Genomic DNA, 15,771 nt, shown 5'->3' on the forward strand with positions numbered 1-15,771 from the left:
TCAGAAACAAAAAGAAAGTCTTACATAAATAAAATGACACAGAAGTCCTTGAAACTTGAGGCAAAGATACTTTTTTGGGGGGCAGGAACAGGAACAAGGACAACCCCTGTGTCTATTTCATAACATGCCTTATGAAACCTCTGAGCTCTGCTCTGCCTCAACAGCCCAGCTAAAGACTTGGCACGGCACCACATATAGGTCAGTATGATAGAATGTGTCTGCATTCGTACTGATAAAAAGACAGAGCAGGAGATATTACTGGGCTGACTGGGAGATTACAGAACAAAACACACGTGTGTGGACGAGACCAGAGAGAGAAAGCGGTAGAAGGAATCTCACACTGAACCAGTCAGTCAAAAGGTTTCAGCTACTCACCCATGTCATGTGGCTGCAACTTTCTGTATCCTAGTCTGGTGAGAGATTCATGCCTCCTCCTTATCACTCTCAGAAACTTACTCCAATCTGTGTGTGTGCTCCTTCTTCATACAGTTTACACACTTCCTCTGTTCTGTCTGAACCGAGCGTGTCAAAGTGTGTGTAGGTGTCTGTCTGTGTGTGCGCGCGCGTGTGTGTGTGAGTCACCCAACACCTAGCCTCGTCGCGCAGCTTTACCGGCGCTCCACTGAGGACAGAAGACCATCGGGACAATTACAAAACAATGAGTCGTTGAAAACTGCCCCTGACCGCCGTACGTAGGAACACCCCCGCAACGCCACTGCGCAGCTTTTCCGGTCTACCTCCTCCCGCCTCTCTCTGCTTCTCCCCTCCCCCAGCCAACCGACACAGGAGCCAGTGTGTGATGTCAGCAGGACACACCCACTCAAGGAAAGCTGCCTTAGGTAACAAGGGTAATGGGGTTCAACCAGGAAGAGATGGACAGAGAGGAGAAGATGAGAGGAAAAGAAGAGGATGAGAGATCGGGAAAGGGGGAAGAGGAGGAGTGAACGAATGTAAAATGATCCCTCTGATAGTTTATGGCAGTTTTTATTGTGCTGATTCTGTTTTGCCCCAATGAAAATGAAAATCAAATCCTTCAAAACTGATGTCAGAAACATTAGATTGGAGGATCTCTCTCAGTGTCCAAAAAGCACACATTTTATACGATCGAATATGAATTTGTTTATTGGTTGGGATAGACTGGCGCCTAGTTTAGTAGTAATAAATGTGTAAATACAGATCTGACAAGCTAAAACGGTAACATATAATCACAAATCCATTTCAGCCTGATTTATGATTGTGGACAGAGAGGGGAGGCGATCAATATGAACCGATAGAGAGAGTGATGCTGGAGTCAAACAATGGCTGCAAGATGCAAAGCTGAAACAAGGAGATGAATAAAGTCATGTGGTACAACTTTCTGTTTGGAAAATTCTTTTTTTTTGGCTCCTCGGGGCAGCATCGCACATCATTAACACTAATAAACACATCGTAAACACCGCAACTGCAACAAATGGTAAATTTCAGTGACACATAAATGCAAACACTGTCAGTGCAGATGAGACGAACTGTGGAGAGAAGTAAGAACCATGGAGGTGGGGGAAGAAAAACACAAGCCTGACAGGGTGGAGGACAAGAAAGAAGAGATGGAATAGAAAATGGCTAGATGTGTAATTAAAGGACAAGAAAAGTGGAAGAGCGTGATGAAAAGAAAGGGAAGGGGTCGTGTGGGATTACCCTTCACAGATCACACACACATAAGGTGAAAGGTCATAGCCCAGTCACATGGTTACACATACTAACCAACATTGTAAGGAAGTCTGGGGGGGAGGGGCAGCAGAATTGGAAATAGCGAGGTGGGGGAGGAGAGAAAGAGCAGGCAGTGACAGCTGGAACGTGAAGCCAGGACTGCCCGGGAACAAACGAGTACGCTCGCGCTCGCACACGGTCACCTTTGCCACACTACCACAGTTACGGTATCTACCCGAGCTTGCACTTCCCTGTTTACATAACCCAGATTGACCAACAGAGGGAGGAGAGAGAGAGGCATTTGTGCCTCGCTGTTTTCCATCTTCATATTCTGTTTGGCCAGGAGCTAGATGAAAAACTGAGATCCTTTGTGTGTTTGGAAAATCGAATGATATACGTTGGATTGATGTCATGAACCATTTAAAGCGTTGTATTTATGTCGATCATGAAAGCAGATTGGCAGATAATCTTTTTTTTTTTTATTCCCGAGTAGTTTGATCAGCAGGAAATTAGACTGGAGGATATATTCTAAACGCTTTTAACAATAAATAAATAAATAAATAAATAAATATATCAACCACCTTGTTATGCCATAATGTTACACTGCATGACCCATTTTACATAACAGAAGAAGAAAAGCAGCCTTTTTAAATCCACCCAATATTATAGTCTCACACTAAATGCATGTGTGTTCAGTGCAAAGTCTGGAAACAGCGTTGTTGCACAGTAAACAGCACCAAGTTTAAGAAAGATTGAGAGAAATCACAAGCTTCTGCTAACAGGGGAAGATTATAGCTGTTAAAAGATTAGAGTCCCAGAGTCAACAAAGAAGATAACTGCATGCATTTGACGTCTATATCCACACTGATTTTTTTTTTTACATAAACACTGCTCTATCACCATTGTTATACACATGCTGAAAGTCAAAACTCTTGTGTGCGTCAACCAACCAAGGTGGATTCAAGAAAGAAAATGCCTGTTGAAGTCTAATCAGACGTTAGCTAGTCTTTCTTCTTCTTCTGTCGGCTTCATTAGGACATTTGATAGAGACAAATTTTTCAAAAGCTCAGAATGGGTCTTAAAATAATCACAGCATTTTTTAAAGGTAGATCACATAAGCGAGATGATTTTTTACTTCATTTATTTTGCGAGTACACAATATGTTCTGGAGTAGCTATTTTCAAAAGTCTATTTTATTTTATTTTATTTTGGTTAATTTAAATGTTTCTTTACCCTAGTTTTAGTTTAGTTTCAGTTGACCTAGTAGCAAATCTGTGTGATGTCATCTGAGAATGGTGCAACAAATAATTTCCTCCATTTACTGCTCGCATATGTGCATCATGTGTAGTTCCTGCATGCTCTATTCTGAAAACTCACCTTTTCTAAGCCACATGGAGTATTTCCAGTAGTGGGAGTGTGCCTGAAGTGAACCGTTTCCTACTCTGAGTTATATTACAGAAAGGAAAATGTGTGAAAAAATGTCCAGCCCTGACACTGCCAAAAGGTCTTGTGTGAAAATGGCTTATAAGGCAGGTGCATATGCAGGCTCATATGCATATGATTGCTAGCCATGTAGAGATATCCACTTATCTGCTGACAAAATCAACTTAGTCACTGTGTTTTCAGTTGACACCACAAGATTAATACACAAAGGAGATGAGTCTGCCTACAGGGATAAAGACTGTAAACTGTCATAAAGGTGCTCCAACAGGAACCTGGCACTCCACACCTTCACATTACAGAAAAGCTTCTATCACAATGACATCAAAGTACTGAACTCTAGATCTGCACTCTCACCACTCAGGACATTGTAAAATATTGCTAAAGACTATGACATTGTTTTTGTTTGTCCACACGTACGTTGACAAAATAAAGGCTTTTTATTCTATTCTAATTGGTGTGGTGTGGTGTCATGCTGCTGCAAAATGGTTGGCTACATTGGTCGTAAAGTAGCCCTGACGTTAACAACCTAGCAAACCGTAAAGGTTTCTGTGACTTGATTGGCAGATTAATATAAACATTTATTTGAACAACAAACTTGGTTTGGGCCATTTCAGAGACCTGATGATGCTATTGGTAGACTATGGTCAACTAACAACAAATAGATTCAACTCGGAAATGGCTTTTAATTATTGAGCCAAACACTGATAAACTGGCTAAACCTTTCCTTTGTTTGTACAAAGTTGCCACAGATACATGACATGAAAAGATATTGCAATGCATATCCTTTCATTATCATCACCCATAAGTGGATGAGATAATCTAAAGAAAAAAGCTAAAGACTTAGCTAAAATTAAATTTGACACAAGAACTGTGCTGTTAGACATGTCACAAAGAATTTAGTTAAAAAAAATATGTTGAAACACATGATGTGCCCAAAAGCCTTTGCACATATTTGAAACATCATAGTGCAAAAAAACCCAAAACATAAAAAAGAAAAACTAAACTAAAGATCTCAAGTTTGGCTCAAGAATAACCACACTTCAAATCAGAATCCTGGGGTGAAATCAGAGCAGTTAGACATAGCCATGAAGAGGCTATGAATGCACTTCTTTTAATTGTGGCAATTTACACTTTTGCCTTTAGACACGGTTATGCAACATGTCTATGAACTTTAATTTTTGAGCATAGTGGACTCTTTAAGGTTGGAGAGAGGGACCTGTGACTAGAGGGATCAATCCTGCTGAGGAATATAAAAGAACGATTAATTCTCCATCATTACCTCCTCCAAGGGGCTGTTTAGGCAATGTTACACTCAAGGATTAGATCTGGTTTGGTTCAGACTTTAAAATTAAAATATGACATTTGTTAATTCATTAAAATGATACTTGGTAAAACAAGAATAGTTCAGTAGCCACACGGGAACTACTCAATTTATCTAACGATGAATGAATTCACATCAGCTTAAAAAGATTGGAGGAACTTTGAACAGGGACCAAAGGGACCTGGTGCTTAGACTGTTTTGTCAGCTGTTGTTTCGAAAGGACAAGAAAAAAACTCTTATCCCCATCATCTCCCACCAAACAAGGGAGACATGTAGAATCAATGCAAAAACACACTAGAGTGGTTCTGAAAACACGTGCCGGCCTAAAAAGTTACAAAGACATTTCATTTTGGTCTTTCTTTTAATTTAACCAAGACTTCCTAAATTCCTAAATTGCCCTCTTATGGCACTCTGGTCATTTATAATGTAAAAACACCAGGAAAGCCTCATCTTTGATGAAGCCATGACAGCTTATTTCCAATTTTGTAAATAAGTGAGACATTACATGGTTTAGATATGTGTGAAAATTATTAAATCCAAAGATATATCAGGCAAAAAAAAGTCACATCTGGATGTAACTAAATTACGTAAAAGCCTTACACTGAATATGTGATTATTTAAAGTTTCAGCTGGCACCTTGTTATTTAACCCTTACTGATGAAGTTGATGTGGAAGACGTTTCCTGTGGTTGCACACGACATGTTACTCTGTTTTAGAAATAATCGGTCTAGATTAAGCAAAGTAAACAACGATTGAGATTGCTGTAACTTCGAAAATTGGGACTGTCCAATATATTATTAAAACCTGGAAGGATAGCAGTGAACAACCATCTTTCAGATCATTCGATGATCTGAATGATCATGATCGGAGATATATAATCGTAAATAATATATCAATAATAATAAGATATAAAATAAATTGTAAATAATCAGCAGTAGAATTTATGCCTATGTTTAATAGTGAAAGTAGAAGCATTTCCACACACAATGTGAAGAGATTGGTACCAAACAGCTGTGTAGCCTTCAGAAAACCGCTTATCAGGGAGGCTAATCCGAAAAACAGCTTCACTTTGATACGGAGCATAAAGATTGGAGTCAGTGCCAAAGGGAAAACTTAATGTGGCCTGAGGCACCCATCATTCCTACTGCCCAGCCTACAAGCCTGCGAGAGCAGTGTTTTGTTTCTGGGTTAGCTTCAGTTGGTGAGGTCAAGCTTTTGTAATGTTATGTGCCCAAAAAATGAGGTCAGCTGACATCTTGAATATACTGAATGAGCAGGTTTTTCCATCAATGGATTTTTGCTTCCCTGCTTTTTCATTCAGGAAAAAGCTGGTCATTCAATACACCCAGGTTTTTTCCATCAGTGGAAATTTTGGAGGGCTGCTGATCTTCCACATCGAAAAAAGAAAGCTGAGGTGGTTTGGGCATCTGATTAGGATGCCTCCTGGGAGAGGTGTTCGGGGCATGTCATACCAGACATCATGTCCATCAACACATTTAGAATTTAGAGACCTTCTGGAGAAGACTTTACACAGCTGACAAACTCTTCCATCATCAGTACAAGATCTTGACGGAAATCTGATTCCCCTCTTTCTCGCTGTCCAATGCCTTCTCATCTCATTCTTTGATATGCCAGCTCTACTAATGCTGGATGTCCACATTTTATTAAGTGCTGTAAATGCTATCAAGTCAAATCAGCCTTCTTACTAATGCAAAGACTAACTTTGGCACAGATGGATTTATTCAACATCCTTATAATTTATTAGTCAGACTTGAACCACGACCAGAAAGCCCAATTACAGAAGAGATTTCCAGCATGTGTTTACTGCCTGAAAGCTGTGACCTGCCTGCCATCTCTCCTTGAATAGCCTCAGTTTAAAAAGGTTAGTTTAGTTGAAACCCACATCTCAGCACAACAAAGCTTTGACTTCACAGAGAAACCATTTTGAACTGGAAATTTAGGGCAAAATTAAGATTTTAAAGCAGCAAAAAGCCATGATGGGTTTTTTTTCCTTAAATGTCTAATTTCAGGACCTTGAACATAAATTGTCAGAAATATATGGTTTGTAATTTCTTTGTTACTTTTTCCTTTTTCCTATTTATTTATTACGAGCAGTGTTGGTCAAGTTACTTGAAAAAAGTAATGATAATAATGGATTGGATTTATATAGCGCTTTTCAAGGCACCCAAAGCGCTTTACAATGCCACTATTCATTCACTCTCACACACTGGTGGAGGAAGCTACAGTTGTAGCCCCAGCTGCCCTGGGGCAGACTGACAGAGGCGAGGCTGCCATATCGCGCCATCGGCCCCTCTGGCCATCACCAGTAGGGTAAAGTGTCTTGCCCAAGGACACAACAACCAGGACAGAGAGCCCAGGGATCGAACCGGCGACCTTCCGGTTACAGATACGCTTCCCAACCCCCTGAGCCACGGTCGCCCCTTAACTGAGTAACTAATTACTGATTACTTCCCCCAAAAAGTAATCCCGTTACTTTACTAATTACTTATTTTCAAAAGTAATTAATTACTTAGTTACTTAGTTACTTTTTAAAAACACGATTTACAACCTGAATAGGTGATAAAGTGATAGATCTTTCAGCCCAATTCTACTTTTTCTACGTAATCCATCATACAAAATGTAATCAAATGGAAAAGTCCCTTTTTAAAACTTGTTTTATTAGTTTTAATCTTTTAACTTTATGCATCAAGCAAAAATTTAATTATATGCAACATTCTCTGACTGGAAGAAATTTGTTTAATATTTAAACCCATTTTCTGCACATTCCAGCACATAAAATAATTGTTTTTTTGTGTGTTTACACTCACTCTTTCAAATAGATGCAAGTAAAACACAGCAGAAAATAAATAAAGTCAAAGACTCAGCGGTCCTTTTGCTCTATTTTCACCTGTAAAGCAGGACTACGGTAGGCGGAGGTTTACCCTGGTGCAGGTGTGCCGCAGCGGTCAGTGGAAGAATCCGCGAGTTTCTCTGTGAGTTTCTCTGTGAGTTTCCCATTACGTCGTAGCGCACTCGGTGCTTGCTTGGAAGTTTAGGGTTTTTTTTCGCTGTAAAAAGAAGTTTTCTTCCCACGCACAACGGACACTAATGTTTTTGTCACTTTTTATGGAATCAAACTTAAAGTAAGGTCAGTACTTCCACGCTTTAAACGCTGCACGCTCATACTCTCTCCTGCACTCGATATATTATCCATTGTTGATCTGCAGACAGCTGTTGTCACGAACGTCGCACTCGCTTACGTCACTGTCATGAGACATTCTCGCAAAAAAATCACGGTTTTAGTAACGCAGTAACGCAGCGTTCCTATGTGAAAGTAACGGTAATCTAATTACCGTTTTTGCAATAGTAATCCCTTACTTTACTTGTTACTTGAAAAAAGTAATCGGATTACAGTAACGCGTTACTGCCCATCTCTGATTAGAAGATACATGAACCCCTGATATCAGTCTCCAATCTTTGGATTCTGCACTCTTGACTAAAAAGGGATGAGTTTTTCTGAACATGCGTTCAGATTATAGCAGCTCGGGGACCACAGCTAACACGTAATTCAAAACAAACATGCAGGTGGTTTTGCTAATGAGCTATTGTAACTTATAATCAGTTTGACATCAAGCCAGTCTGTTATCTGATCTCAAGTCTGCTCACGCACAAAGTCTGTTTCTCTCTTTGACACACACACACACACACACACACGGATCTGGCAGTCTGGTGTGTCAGTATGTAGACCAGCTGGTGTTACTGTATCACCTCCTACACTTCATTCTGTACTGTCCTTAATCAGGTCTCACAAACACACACACACACACACACACACACACACACACACACACACACACACTTGATGTTATGAAATGTAATTTCATTCCCCCCCCCTTTCTCCTCCTGCAGATATTGTGCTCATTCTCTCGCTGACAAATGCTTCTTTCAACTACTTACTTTTAATCCTACAACATAATTTAATCATGGTTTAGTTTCAACAAAATCCAAGCCCTGTATTGCAGTTTACTCAACTACAGAGGGAAATGCATGTATTTATATACAAGCAACTTTATGTAACCAGTGGTTTATTGTTATTGCTTTGCTAATGCTGCAAAATGAACATCTAACATCTTTAAAAGGGGATGATCCACCAGTTTGAAAGAATAATTGTACTGTAATAGTGTAATGGTGAGTAGCCTCAACACCACTGTATAGGATGCTACCTGAATGTGACAATTAAAAAAATAACTGCAGTTACAAAGAACCAGACAGGTTAGTAATGATCTTTTTTGCATGTATCATCAGCTTTGTGACAGCTAGATTCATTTAAATAGGTGTATAACCTTGAATAGAGTCAACAGATGTGACATATGATAACATCATGCTGACCAGGCAAGCTAACAAGCTGATATTGGTTTAATAACATAAAATAACATAAAACAAGGCTAAAAATCTTAATTTGAGCTTTGTGATGATTCTCTGATTTCCAGTATAGCATGTTAGACTCATGATTTAGCCAAAGCTGCCCGTATTGTAAGCTGTTTTTTCCCCTCTGTACCATTGTTCTTTCTCTCCGGACGTTGGAAATGAAAACCTACAGTCACAGTCCATCTTACAAAAAAAGCTACCTGATGCTTAACTTATCTAGCGTGGGCAAAAAAAAAAAAAAAACAGGCAATGTGTTGCATCAGGTAGCTGATTAAACCACCAGGTGTCTGCAACAATCGCCGCAAAGAAACACGTTTACCTCTTTTTCTTCAGTTTGAACTACAGCGACGGGGAGCGTGCTCTGCTTAGCAACGCCTACACACATGCAGGGGAGCAACAGGCTAATTAACAGACTATTACTCCCCTGCTCTCTGGTGTGTGTGTGCAAGTCTTATGAAAGATGTGACTAAACCTCATGACAGCTTCATCAGAACTGCCAACAGAGCTAACAACATGCAGCGCACACACCGCAATCTGTTCACACACAGACTCAAAAAACACATGAGCGGACGTGCGTGCGCGCGCACACACACACACACACCCTGACCCAGAACAGGTATCCCTGCAGCGCCATGCTGCTGAAGATGGTGATTTTATTTTAGAATAGTGGTCCCACCTCCCCAGGTCCATTTCTCAATGTCACTTTTTGAAGAATGGCCTCTGTAGATACTTTTTTTTTTTAACCTTCTCCTCTTCTCTTTCTTGGGTTTTCATGTGCATATATTCCTAGTTTTCTAGGTCAGCATGCTTTCTTTTTCTTCATTAAGCCCTGTTTTTAACAGCCTAAGCATTTTACCCAAAAGGTAGTAATGAAAGAATTGCACTGATTAAAAGTGCTTTTCAAAACTACATTTATGGATTTTACATAAAAGATTTTATGCTGGTGCTATACAAATCGTGCTTACGCTTATAAACAGGGTTTTATAAGAATATAGATAGACTGATATGATAGTGACATCTTTTGTCACTTCATTTTTTTAAATCATAAAATCCATATCATAGGATCTCTGTGACCAAACTTTTCAGTCTTCCCTTCTTTGTGTGACTACACTGTGAGCTGCGACTATAGAAATATAGAAATTGGTAGGGCTCAAGTAAATGAGACGAACCTTCGAGTAGGGCTGCTCAATTAATCGAATTTTAATCTCGATTACGATCTGGGCTTTCAACGATCGTTAAAAATGACTGAGCCGATTATTAGCACCTCCCTCGTGCTTTACTCTCGCGCTGCTCCGTGTGGCAAATCGAGCGCACCTCTCTGCATTTCGAACACGCGTCACAACAATTAAGAGGACCCGAGGGAAGCTCGGAAAGCTAAGCAGAAGTTATTTGGAGAGGAGAGTGACTACCGTTGGTTGAAAAGAGAGGTAAAAAAAAACTTCAGTGGTGTGGAAACATTATGGGTTCGCGGAGTCAGACGTGGATCAAGTAGACATAGTGTGTAAACTTTGCTACAGTGTCGTAGCTGCACCACAGAGCAACACTGCAAAGTTCACTAAACATAGATGTTTACATTTTTCATTTATTTTTTATATTGCAAACATTTGCACTGTTATCAGTATTTGCACACTATTTTATATTATGTTTTGACAATCTTTAAAGTCATTATTCAATACATTGTTATTGTTAAATAAATATCGTCAAATAATCGAGATCTCAATTTCAGTGAAAATAATCGTGATTATCATTTTTGCCATAATCGAGCAGCCCTACCTTCGAGTGACCTGAAAATGTAACTAGTGAAACTATCACGGTGGCCAGAAGAAAAGGTCTAATTATCACAAATCCAGCACGTAAAAACCTGCAAACACAATACTGCTTTAAACCAGTCTTGTTCATTCATTTGTGTTAATATCCAATCTTGACCCAGATGCTGTTCTGAAGCTTTAAAAAAGAAAATCTGAAGAGACTTTTGCTTGTTGTCTCCACCAAACATGTTTCCACCGAAACAAATACTGAAATGTCGTTATATACCTGCCTATTAACAACAGCCTCTCTCCCCATCTGCCTCTCTTTGGTATGCTATGAAAACTGACTTTCCTTCTCTCTCAAGCAATTTTTTTTTTTTTTTTTACAATAAATTACCGTAATTCCCGGACTACAGAGCGCACCTGATTAAAAGCCGCATGCTCTAATTTTAGAAAGAAAATCAATTTTGTACTTGTACAGGCCGCACTGGATTTTAAGCCGTATGCGTTTCACTCGTAATATGAGATATTTACACAGAAATATTACACATGGGGATTTTTAACATTTAATTTAATCCGTAAGGTAACATAAACATGGCAACATAAACGTTATGGTAACATACAAAAATACATACTGCAAATGCTTCTTTTCCTCGAACAGCGTAGTATGTATGTATGTATGTATCAGTAACACACAAATTACGTTGCTTATGGTTTTTTTACGGAACAGTGCACAAACAACATTACAATGTCTCTTAACAACCGGTAAAAAATATATACCGTATATATACTACTTACCAATTTTATTGGTCTGCTGTTACCAGGCAAAATGTTTTTGGCCGCATGAAAAAAAAAAAATGCATTAGCCGCACGTCAGTATAAGCCGCAGTGTTCATAGTGTGGGAAAAAAGTAGCGGCTTATGACCCGAAAACTACGGTATATATTTAAATTATTATGTGTGTACTTTTCCCACTGTATGATTGAGTACTTTTATGTAAAATGATAATCTGTGTTGTTGTTGTTGTTGACCGAAATAAATTTCACTTCACTTTTACATAGGGGAAGCATACTAGAATAGAAACTGCTAAATTAAAGCACAAATAGTTATTTTCATGGGCATTTAAACTCATGTGATGACTCCAAATGACACTTTTTTAAAAAAATACCACGCTGAAAGTGTAATATCACAACTGTATGTGTGTTTTATGTGGTACCAGTGATGTGATCACCATAACAACCCAAACTTCTCCAGAAAGAAGACACATTATTCATCAGTTCATGCAGTCAAAAAAGCAAATTAAAAGTTAAAAAAAAAAAATTCATGTACATCAGAGATTTTTCACTAAGTTGCACAGAGTAGCTCAACAGTGAATTTCACCTAAAAATATATCAAGAATGAATCATTTCTGTGATCAATAACAACAACAACAAGTTTTGCCGATTAATTCTACACTCCATCTGTACATCGGTATTGACATATTTTCTGTTTAATAGTCCTGTGACGTGTTTAGTAAACTCACACCCACTCTGTCATCCCTTTCTTTGTTCAGTGTTTGCTCAGTGTGTGCTGAACCAGTCACATGAATGGAGAAACTTTATAGCAGCTGGTTGAAAGTAGATTTTCTTTTACATGCTTTAGAACTAATAATTAAATTATTAGTGTATGCAAGGATTAAAAACATAAAGCTATAAGGAGGACAAAGTTACACTAATTAGTTGAAGAGAAGAGACAAAAGCATAAAGATAAGAGTGTGAATAGGAGAAAACAGGGGAGGAAGAAGAAGAACAGGAGGAAAAAAGGGGATGTCAAACCTGGAGGAGTAAACTGTCACAACTATGAGGGGGCCGGCGTCCTGGTGACAGTTGTTATGGTAACTATGGGACAGACGCAGGAAGCAGCAGGGGGGGTGACGATGTCACAGGAGCAAAATAGACTTGCAAAGTGGGGAAGATAAACATGGAAATGTGTCTTCTCCATCAGACAGTTCTCCTGTGGGTCGATAGCCCGAACCAAGAAAGAACTGGATTACATCAGCTGCAAACACGCTCACTGCCACACATCCGTTAGAGTCGGGATTGGACCGATCTGAGGTGCCGATCCGATATCGCACGACTAAAAGAAGACACTTTTTTAGGCAGGAGATAGATAATACACTAAAAGGTAACAAAAGATTTTCATCTACATGAACATTGTCCATCCTAACCTACAACATACATGTACATACAACTCCAACTCGAAAACAAGTCACCTATGTTAAGGAGAGTCATGGTGACCTGTTGAGCACATGCTTTCAAGAGTATAAAAAGAAAGTCTTGTACATTCAGCTACAGCTTACAAACTCCAAACAAACTTGTTTTCACCCATCAGGACCTCCTAAGGTAACCTCACAAAGCCAGTTCTGTCGCCTTCGGCGTCTGCCAATTTTGCTGATATGCTGGGTCAGTTATACAAAGTGTTGCACAACTGTTGTGGTAAAATGTTTTATAAACCTGACCAAGCAGGGACGCGCAAAGACCTGAACCTCCTTTGGTGGATGATTAAGTGTCCATCATCATTGCCCTCTGCCTCACAAACACAGACACTCTTTCAGAGTCCATATTACTGCAGAGCTGCCATTACAGAGTCTAACAGAGTTCTGATGTAATTAGGACAACATGTACAGCCTCTGTGTGTGTGTGTGTGTGTGTGTGTGTGTGTGTGTGTGTGTGTGTGTGTGTGTGTGTGTGTGTGTGTGTGTGTGTGTTTTAGTTCTCTGCTGCTGCTCAGGCCCAAACATAACAAGCAATCTGTCACATTACAGGGTTATCCAACACTGACTCACAGTGATGAGAAGCCCAAAAAGGTCTCCACAGGCTGCAAACTTCAAGCACGATGCGTTTCTACCCACTCCCAGATCTCTGATTCCACAGGACAGATATGGCCATTCAAGGAATTATTAAAAGAGCTGAAGACCTGCAGAGATACAGTACTCACCACTACACGCCAAAAAGGAATTTCCCCACTGACCACCGGAATAAACGTTACATTTGTAAACAGAGCCAACTACATATAACATCTTCTTTACTTACTCACACTTACTTACTCACTCATTTAGACTGAGCAGAGCTGCGGCTGAGACTTAAGTGTAGTTTAACTGACCCAAGCTTGCTGTTGTTAAGCAACAGCAAGAATCTCGTTGAATGGTGCTTCAGGCTTTTGGAGGAAAAGAACAAAAAAAGGAAAAATTAATAGGCTCATTTACTTTCTGCTTGAGTGTAAGATGTGAATACTGATACACTGCTATAAACTGTGTAACTGGTAGCTTCATTTTCACTTAGCATATAAATACACAGCAACAAAGCACAACAAATATTTAAATGGTTGTTTTTTAAAAACAAAATTCACAAAATTGGTTGGCGAGAGAAATTGCTTTTTAGTTAACAGCAACAACTAGGTGTAATGTACTAAGCTAAACTAAACTAACCACCTGAATTAACCAGTATGTGGATATGAGGCTCCCATAAAGCTTCTTACACTAAGGAAAAGGGCGATCGTGACTCAAAGAGTTGGGTGTTCGTCTTGTAACCGGAAGGTTGCCGGTATGAGCCCCTGCTCGGACAGTCTCCGTCGTTGTGTCCGTGGGCAAGACACTTCACCTACCGCCTACTGGTGATGGCCAGAGGGGCCGATGGCACGATATGGCAGCTTCGCTTCTGTCAGTCTGTCCCAGGGCAGCTGGGGCTACAACTGTAGCTTGCCTCCACCAGTGTGTGAATGTGAGAGTGAATGAATAGTGGAATTGTAAAGCGCTTTGAGGGCCCCGAAAAGCGCTATATAAATGCAATTGATTATTATTATTATTATTATTATTATTGAACGAATAATTTTAAACGCCTATTTTAAGGCATCCCGTGTGCTCACAGCCAACGTAATATCAATCCAAACAGTCTCATGTTAGCAAAGTGGGTGTTCAAGAAAGTCCAGTTTTGTAGGACACAGATATGACAGAGGTGCCAAAATTCTCACTCTGCTTAAATCAAGAAAGATCATTTCTAAACTTTTAAAGATGACAAAAAAGGCATAAAAAATATGACATGATCACTTTGGGTGTTTTTTTTGTTTTTGTAAACAGATGCTAGCTTTTGTTCTAAATTGACAAAATGTAAGAATTCAGCAAATGTTACGGAAGATTTTGTACAGTACGAGTGAGTCTTGAGACGCCCCTTCATTAATTTATGTTTTGCTTCCAAGGAACTCGACTTTGTTATTTTTGAAGTGGTCTTGAGCCACACTTCTCCAGGCTTTCAATGTTTTTCTTTCAACACTGGCTGCTTTTTCACTCATTTTAGGTCCAGTCCTTGTACATGACCATTTTCAGAGGAATCTTATTTTTTGTTTGTTTTTTTAAAGCCACTTAAGACTGACCTATGAATCATTCAAGCATAAAAAAGTCACTGAACTCATCAGATAAACCGGTGTTGTGTCTACACAACAAAAAAATTTGAAAACCAGTTTTAACCTGTACCCTTAGGGACTTGTTGCTAGCAGCCTGTTACAAAAGTGTACTTTAGTTGAATATAGGTAAAAGGCCAGTATGACAGGCACAAAATAGCATTTTTGAACCAACAAGGTTATTTCTAAAGAGCCAAAAACATGGTATATGATGAAGAGATGAACAGTAACTGACAGCCCTGTCCTTAAAAACAGGTCTAATGGAATGATGAATCCAAATGTGAAAATTTGGATTGGCTCCCCGGAGCCCAGGACTAAACACTACTGAAACAGTGTGTGACAGAGAACAGAACAAAAGGCAGAAACATTCAAAGAAGAGCTTTGAATGTCCTTCAAGAAACCTGGAGACCTATTCCTGAAAGAAATGACAAGAAAGCTGCCTAAGAGAGTTCAGGCTGTGCTGCAGTAAGTCATACAAATATTGATCTTCAAGCTCATTAGAATTGTACAAACTTTGTTTTTGCCGTATATACTGTATTTACATGACACTTGCACGTTTCAAAAAATCGCTGCATCTATTTCACATTCAGTTCTCTTCTGCTTATTCTTGTCAGGGTCGCAGAGCCTGGAGGCTATCCCAGCTGTCTCAGTCTACGTCCACACTAGCCCGGATAAATTTGAAAACGGCGTTTTCATCTGAAAACGCTCTGCG

General features: G+C 39.4%; 1 protein-coding gene across 2 annotated transcripts in view; it reads right to left on the minus strand.

Annotated features, from left to right (window-relative positions):
* Positions 1-15,771, minus strand: part of LOC120743943 (helicase ARIP4-like) — an 82,343-nt gene that overhangs the window by 37,468 nt on the left and 29,104 nt on the right. The window contains exon 1 of one of the 2 annotated variants that reach the window (XM_040047979.1): positions 376-656. The exons of the other annotated variant lie outside the window; for it this stretch is intronic. Coding sequence (XP_039903913.1) covers positions 376-379 — 4 coding nt within the window. The 5' untranslated portion in view covers positions 380-656. Of the gene's footprint in view, positions 1-375; positions 657-15,771 lie in introns of those variants that run through there. 2 annotated transcript variants of the gene reach the window in all.

This window comes from Simochromis diagramma, unplaced genomic scaffold, assembly GCF_900408965.1.
Source record: "Simochromis diagramma unplaced genomic scaffold, fSimDia1.1 OVJJ01000387.1, whole genome shotgun sequence".
Lineage (NCBI taxonomy): Eukaryota > Metazoa > Chordata > Actinopteri > Cichliformes > Cichlidae > Simochromis > Simochromis diagramma.